Source organism: Argiope bruennichi, chromosome 11 (genome assembly GCF_947563725.1).
Source record: "Argiope bruennichi chromosome 11, qqArgBrue1.1, whole genome shotgun sequence".
Classification (NCBI taxonomy): domain Eukaryota; kingdom Metazoa; phylum Arthropoda; class Arachnida; order Araneae; family Araneidae; genus Argiope; species Argiope bruennichi.
Genome location: NC_079161.1, coordinates 69,196,315 through 69,204,882, shown reverse-complemented (window position 1 = coordinate 69,204,882; position 8,568 = coordinate 69,196,315). Strand labels below are relative to the sequence as shown.

At 40.1% G+C, this 8,568-nt stretch overlaps 1 protein-coding gene across 1 annotated transcript; it reads left to right on the top strand.

Moving 5' to 3' along the window:
• The first annotated feature begins 4,330 nt into the window (after positions 1-4,330).
• LOC129956621 (uncharacterized) lies at positions 4,331-5,572 on the top strand. Its single transcript, XM_056068554.1, has one exon. The coding sequence runs from the start codon at positions 4,331-4,333 to the stop codon at positions 5,570-5,572; it is 1,242 nt and encodes a 413-aa protein (XP_055924529.1).
• Positions 5,573-8,568: the final 2,996 nt, after the last annotated feature.

Sequence of the window (8,568 nt, the reverse complement as noted above, 5' to 3'; positions counted from 1 at the left end):
ACGAGAAGACTTATTTCCATCAACCCACTCGCAGCTTCCACAGTATTGATTTGGCTATATGTTCTCCTGAGCTCATGCCACTGCTGACTTTCGCAGTAAGTGAGGATCTTTACAATAGTGATCATTTCCCTATTATAGTCTCCCACGCTGATAGCGGCGGTGCGACATTATGTCCTCCGCGTTTTCTATTCCAGCGGGCAGACTGGGATTCTTTCAAGCATTTGGCAGAAATCACAGAGAATATGGTTAATACTTACAACATCACGGAAGCAGTGCAACATGTCGTTGATAACATAATAAGCGCCGCAAATGCCACCATTCCAAAGAGTTCCCCACATGTAAGAAATTTCCGCAGACCGTGGTGGAATGAAGCTTGCCGCGATAGTTATAAAAATCAGAAAAAACGCTGGAACATATTTAGAAGATACCCTACGACCGAAAATCTTGTCGCTTTTAAAAAAGCCAAAGCCTTAGCTCGACGAATTCGGCGTCATAGTCAAAGAGAATCTTGGATCAAGTTCGTATCCTCGATCACATCCTCAACTTCCACTAAATTTTTGTGGAAAAAGATAAAAGCTGCAAATGGCATTTATAGCGAATCCTCCATTCCCGTTTTAAAAACAGGAAATATGTTGTATTCTGCCCCATTAGACGTAGCTAATATTCTAGGCCAAGCATTCGCACAAGTTTCCGCAGCTGATTCTTATAGTCCGGAGTTTTTGGCAATTAAGAATCCCGCGGAACGGTTGCCTTTGCATTTTAATGATAGTCATACCTTTGCATACAATTGTGAATTTAGGATGTTCGAATTGGAAAGGGCTCTATCTCAAGCCCACGATACAAGCCCCGGACCAGATGGCGTAACTTATAGCATGCTTCGCCATTTAAATGCGACTTCTCTATCTAATTTGTTACTATTGTTTAACAGGATTTGGACTGAGCAGAAGTACCCTAAACAATGGAGCGAAGCTACTGTAATTCCAATTCTAAAGCCTGGGAAAGATCCATCAAGCCCTTTACACTACAGACCAATTGCTCTTACCAACTGTCTTTGCAAGACTTTTGAACGCATGGTTAATGCTCGTCTAATCTACGCATTGGAGAAACAAGGCTGCATCTCCCAGTTGCAGAGTGGTTTCCGCAAAGGAAGATCGACTTTTGATAATCTGATTTTGCTGGAAACCCAAATTCGCAATGCATTTGTTCGGAGAAACCACCTTGTGTCCATATTCTTTGATATTGAGAGGGCTTATGACCGTGCGTGGCGCTTTGGCATACTTTCTACACTTTTTAAATTTGGGTTTAGAGGAAACATGCCCATATTTTTACAGAATTTTTTATCATATAGAATTTTTCGAGTTCGTGTTGGTAATTTTTATTCAAATCATTTTATACAAGCTGAGGGTGTTCCTCAGGGAAGTGTCCTCAGTGTCACCCTCTTTATTGTTCATCTCAGTCTAATTTTAAATCATTTGCCCTCATTCGTACACGCCAGTCTGTATGTTGATGATTTACAGATCTCATGTCAGGGTAGTAACATGAATATAATAGAACAGCAATTGCAAAATGCAGTTAATAAGGTGGTAACCTGGTGCAATAAAAATGGTCACACTATCTCTCCTGAAAAGAGTCGATGTGTTCACTTTTGTAGGAAAAGAAATATGCACTTAGATCCGGTTATAAAGATAAGAGGCACACCAATTCCAGTTGTGACTGAAGTACGGTTTTGGGGAGTAATCTTCGATCGCAAGCTCACTTTCCTTCCACATGTCTTAAACTTGCGGAAGAGGTGTGAGAAAAATTTGAACATTTTAAAAGTGCTTTCTAGAACATCTTGGGGTGCCGATCGAACCTCCCTGCTCCGTATCTACCAAGCGATCATTCTCTCGCGCATGGATTATGGCTGTATGGTGTATGGGTCTGCCCGTCCTTCTGTTTTGAGACATCTTGATACTGTTCACCACTCTGCTCTCAGGATCTGCTCTGGTGCTTTCCGCACCTCTCCAGTTGAGAGTTTATATGTAATTTGTCACCAGTTGCCACTTTGTTTGCGGCGTCAAAAATTATCTACTTTGTTTTATTTTCGGGCACTATCTGTCCCAAACCATCCCATTCATTGCATGGTTTCTCCTGAAAACCTTCAAAGAATTTATAATGCCCGACCTTATCATATTCTACCTTTTTGTCGGAGAGTCAAAAGTGCCCTGCATGACTCGGATCTTAATAACATAGCCATTAAATCTCTTGATCCTTATTCTTTTCCTCCTTGGGATATTCCAAATTTGTCTTTTCTGAACCCTTTTCTTGGCTTTGATAAATTTTCAACTAGTTCTGTTATTTTTCAACAGATTTTCCATGACCACCGCTGTCAGTATTCCTCTTTTACCCCAGTGTTTACAGATGGCTCAAAATCAGATGGACATGTTGGTTGTGCCATTATAACTCCATCTGATACACTCAGCTACCGTATTAACCACGTTTGTTCTGTTTTTACTGCTGAGTTGATTGCAATTTTTTACGCACTAAAGGAAATTTCCCCTTCTACTGAGCGTAATTTTATCATATATACTGACAGTATGAGTGCTTTGGAAACCCTTGCTCATTTCCAAAACCACATGCATCCAATCGCCTTAGAAATTTTGTTTAACCTGCGGTTACTACAAAACAGGGGTTTTAATATAATTCTCTGCTGGGTTCCGGCTCACGTGGGTATTGCGGGCAATGAAAGGGCTGATGTTGCAGCTAAATCTGCATCAACATTTCAGTCTCAGGCCCTCCCATATTGTGACATCAAAAAGTCATTTGTTTATAAACTCTGTACAACTTGGCAAGATTCATGGGACCTACAGACCCAGAACAAACTACTTTTAATAAAACCGACAATTGGTTTGTGGCCTGTTCTACCTATACGAGAGGCTGATGTTAAATTGACTCGCCTCCGTATAGGTCATACGCGTCTCACTCACCGTCATCTAATTTTTGGTGATAGAGCGCCAATTTGCCCCACGTGTCATGTGAATTTTAGTGTAAAGCACATCTTTGTTGAATGTCCTTCTTTTAATCATCAGCGTCATTGCCTTTTTAAGTCAACTTCTCTTAACTTAAAAGACTTGATTGGTGAGAAACACCATCCAAATGTTTTTAAATTTTTAAAATCAATTGGGTTTTATATGAGTATTTAACATTTTTCTTTTTTCTTGATAATCATTTTTGCGTATCATATGTGTCTTGTGTTTTAAAACCTTTATCGCTTTTAATTCAAATGGTTTCTAGAATTGAACTTTAACTCAACAAAAGTCTGGCGCAGTTTAGCCAAGAATGGCTCTTGTGCCAAAAAAACACAAAAACCAACCAACCAACCAAGCCAAGAAGAGGGCGTTCCTCAGGGCTCAGTTTTAAGTGTAACCCTATTTATTTTAAAAATTAATAATATTTTATCAGTTTTACCTTCATGCATACAAAGATCACTTTATGTGGACGATCTTCAGATATCTTGTTCTGGTAGAGATATGAGTTTTATTGAAAGACAGCTGCAAACAGCAATCAATAATATGATAGCTTGGACAAATAAAAATGGTTTCACCTTTTCTGCTCAAAAAACCTTTGGTGTTCATTTCTGTAGAAGATTGTTACATCCAGATCCGGAATTATTTATTCAAGACACGCCTTTAATTATGCAGAATGAATGCTAATTCCTTGGGGTAATTTTTGACAAAAAATTGACTTTCCTTCCCCATATCACATATTTGAGGAAGACATGTCTCAAGTCTCTAAATATTTTAAGAGTTCTCTCAAACACTGCTTGGGGCGCTGATCGCACTTGCTTACTACGTGTATATAGAAGCGTCATACGTTCAAAACTGGCCCCTCAGGGGCTCACCTACTATAGGTGAGTACGGGTGTCCCAATCCCGAGGTTCCCAGGGATCTTTACTCCCTTTATGCTTATTCTATCCTACGCCTTCTGCTTTATGCTGTGCTTTTCTTTCCCTCGACGGCAGGCGAGGGAGCTCTCCATGAGAAGCTGTCGCCACTCTGTTTGCTTCTTGCTTCTCATGGACAGCCGAAAACCCCACGTGTTTGCCGTGCGTGGCGACCCATTAGACGGGTGGTACATTACGGTCTCCGGTGTATCAATCGGCTGGTATCCCAACCATTTGGCTGGTCTGCTCAAGGGGATCAAGCGAAGGGGTCACCTTCTGGGGCTCTGCGTTAAGGGTGGTAGACGTTCCTGGAAGTGGCCCTTAGCGTATAAGTTCTGGCTAGCATCAGGGTAAGCGCCGAGGCTGGAGGCAACCAGAGCCGGTGGCTGCCTTCCCTTGTTGGGCTCCATGGTGGGCGGTGCCGTCGGAGCTCGAATTTTTGTCCCTTTTTGCATGGGTTTTTCAGACACTTCGCCACGTTTTCCTATCACCGAAGATACTAGATTTCTAATCTTACACACACCAAAGACCTTTCATAAAGTTTCACCTTTTCTAGTTCAAAAATTGATCACTTCATTTATTGGTGATGTTAAATCTACAAAAAAACTTCCATCTGGGGATCTTTTAATTGAGACCTCATCAAAAGCTCAGATTGCTGCTATACAGAAATTAACAAAACTTGGAGACTTCCCTGTAGAGGTAACTCCTCACAGGACGCTGAATTTTTCTAGAGGGGTCATCTCTGATATAGATCTTTTTGATTGTTCAGACACTGAACTCGTTCAGGAATTACGTTCTCAAAAAGTTTGTGCAGCTCATCGTATAAAAATTAAACGCAACGGCACACTAATTCCAACAAAACATGTCATTCTGACCTTCAGTAGTCCAGAACTTCCGAAATTTATACGAGCTGGCTACGTACAATCCAAAGTTAAACCTTATGTTCCTAATCCTCTGCGTTGCTTCAAATGTCAGAGATTCGGACATTCACAGGGAACTTGCCGTGGCAGCCTTAGATGTGCTAAATGCTCAGCTGATGACCATGAAACGTCAGTTTGTAGCTCTCAAGCTTTGAAATGTTTAAACTGCTCTGGACCCCACCCTGCTTATTCTCGTGATTGTCCTAAATGGAAGATGGAGAAAGAAATCCAAAGCCTGAAAGTTAAAAGAAATATCACCTATGCAGAAGCGAGAAAGTTTGTTTTAGACAGGACACCTAAACCTGGCCTTTCTTATAGTGGAGCCATGAAATCAACATTAAAATGTACTGGCTCTCAGACAGAGATTACAGACATTATAACTACGAACACGTGTTCTTGTAAACATTTGGCTCAGGAATCAGTTAAGATCAATAACTTTCAAAAAACTGAAACCAGCCGAAATAAAGCTTCTACTTCGACAAAAAATTCTCCACCTCTTTCTCAATCCAAAGATTCTGAATTTTCTTTGGCTCGTTTCCCTAAGAAGAAATGCAAGAAAGCAAAATCTCCAAGTGCCAAAAGATCTGACACTGAGATCCCTCCTAAACCTCCAGATATCCCTACTACTTCAGATTCTGTTCTATCAATTTGTCCATCTACATCTGATATCTCTGATGTAGAAATGGATCAACATTTTCCTAATAAATCGCCCCCAGGAGGCCATACGTAGCTTTTTCAATTCTTCCTTTGTTTTTTAGTTATTTTTATGTCTGGTTTCATTTCATGGAATTGTCGTGGGTATCGTTCTAAAACTGTCGAAATAAAATCGATTTTAAATGAATACAAGCCTGCCTGTGTTGCCTTACAAGAGACATATTTAAAACCCTCAATAATTTCTAAAATTAGAGGATACAGCTGTGTACGGAGAGATGCGAATGCAAATTCAAATGTTAGTGTTTCGGGAGGTATTTGCATTTTCACTGCCAACCTCTACCCCAGCACACATCTTATTCTTCATACCAATTTACAGGCTGTTGCTGTTCAAATCCACATAAAGAGACTCGTAACAGTTTGCTGCATATATCTACCTCCACGTGAAGTGATTTCACAAGAAGAATTAAATTCCTTAATAGATCAACTTCCTGTTCCTTTTATATTGCTTGGTGATTTTAACGGACATAGCGTCCTATGGGGAAATGAAGATACTAACCCTCGTGGCCAGCAAATTGAACAATTGATTCACGATTATAATCTCTGCCTGTTAAATGGTGATGAAAAGACATATTTTCACGAGCCCACTCGTTCATTCCACTCATTAGACCTTGCTATATGTTCTCCAATATTGCTCCCACTTTTAAATTTTTCCGTTGGAGCAGATCTTCTCAATAGTGACCACTTTCCAATTTTGATTGACCTTGCTGATAGTGTTAGGATGGCACAACGACCATCTGTCTACTTATTCCAACGGGCAGATTGGGACAGCTTTCAGCAGTTGGCGACAATCACTGAGGCAATGGTTAATTGTTTGGATATCTCAGAGGCAGTTAAACAAATAACTGAAATCATATTATATGCCGCTGATACTGCAATCCCGAAAAGTTCTACCAGACCTCATAAACTTTCAAAACCTTGGTGGAATAATGCCTGCCGTGAAGCACAGAAGGCGCAAAGTAAGCGATGGGACATTTTTCGAAGGCGCCCGACAACAGAAAATCTCGTTGCATTCAAATATGCAAAGGCATATGCTCGCAAAATACGAAGACGTAGTCAGAGAGAATATTGGATTCGATATGTCTCTAGTATTAGATCCAATATTTCTAGTAAAATTTTATGGAAAAAAGTAAAGGCTGCCAACGGTATGTATCAGGAATTTACCTTTTCTATTTTAAAAAAGAATTCTTTCACATACTCATCACCACGTGACATTGCAAATATTATTGGTGAAACATTTTCCAAAGTGGCTAGCTCAGATAGCTATAATCCTACCTTTTTAAACATAAAAAACTGTGCTGAGCGACAACCAATTAACTTTAAAGTACGCCATACCCTCCCATATAACTCTGAATTCGATATGTGTGAACTGCAAAAGGCACTTTCCAAATCTAATAATACCAGCCCGGGACCTGATAAAATTTCATACCACATGCTTCGTCACTTAAGTGTTCCTTCGCTTTACAACATTCTTCGCCTTTATAACAGAATCTGGAATGAAGGAATTTTTCCATCGCAATGGCAGGAAGCTATTATCATTCCAGTTTTGAAACCAGGGAAAGATCCGACAGATCCTTCAAACTATCGCCCCATTGCACTTACGAGCTGTCTAAGCAAAACATTTGAAAGAATGGTCAATTTTCGACTGATCCATCAACTGGAATCGGAAAAACTCATACCATTACATCAAAGTGGATTTCGCAGAGGTAGATCTACTCTGGACAATATTCTACAGCTGGAGACGGAAATCCGTAATGCATTTGTGCGCAGAAATCATTTGGTATCGATATTCATAGATATTGAAAAGGCATATGATCAGACTTGGCGTTATGGGATACTTCGAACCCTCTTTCAGTTTGGGTTTCGAGGCCAATTGCCGCTTTTTATTGAAATTTTTTTATCTCACCGTGTTTTTAAGGTCCGTGTTGGATCGACGTTATCCGATTCTTTTATTCAAATGGAAGGCGTTCCTCAGGGTAGCGTATTAAGCGTTACCCTTTTTATCATCCACATTTCTAAAGTTCTTTTAATACTTCCTTCATCAGTTTTAGGCACATTGTATGTAGATGATTTACAAATTTCTTGCCAGGGATCAAACATGAGACTGATTGAAAGGCAGCTGCAGACTGCTGTGAATAGTCTTGTCAAATGGTGTGATCAGAATGGATACAAAGTTTCATCAAGTAAAAGTTGTTGCGTCCATTTTTGTAGAAAACGTAGTCTTCACCCTGAACCAGAAGTTTATATAAGCAACAGAGTTCTTCCTGTGGTCCCAGAAGTTCGTTTTCTCGGGGTAATTTTTGATCGAAAGCTTTCTTTCCATCCTCACATCTGCTTTCTACGAAAGAAATGTGGGAAAATGCTAAATATTCTGAAGGTTCTCTCCAACACATCTTGGGGGGCTGATAGGACATCATTACTCCGAGTTTATGAAGCTCTGATTCTATCCCGAATAGACTACGGTTGTATAGCATATGGCTCTACCAGCAATACTGCTTTGAAGAAACTTGATACCATCCATCATTCTGCCCTGAGGATTTGCTCTGGAGCTTTCCGCACATCCCCAGTGCAAAGCTTATATGTGACGTGCCATCAACTTCCACTCTCTCTGCGTCGCCAGAAATTGTCATTGCAATATTATTTTAAAATTTCATCCATACCTAAGCATCCTTTAATTTACACCACTCTCAGTCAATTCTTAGAACGACTTTATAATGCTCGTCCGAGAGCTATCCGTCCGTTTTATGAACGCATGAAATCTTTCACTTCTGGCACACAACTTTCCGAAGTAAGAATATTATCTATTGACCATTTCTGCTTTCCTCCCTGGAATACACCATGTATTGCTCATATAAACCCATTCCTTGATTTCAAAAAATCTCATATTGATGCACACTCGCTTCAGCGAATATTCCTTGAACATCGTGCCCAGTATAACAACTATAAAACAATCTTTACTGATGGTTCAAAAACGATGAATCATGTCGGTTTCGGTGTGATTTCAGATAACGCTAC

What these genes read in the sequence shown, in the direction of transcription:
- LOC129956621 (XM_056068554.1), top strand. Translation starts at nt 4,331, where the DNA reads ATGGTGGGCGGTGCCGTCGGAGCTCGAATTTTTGTCCCTTTTTGCATG.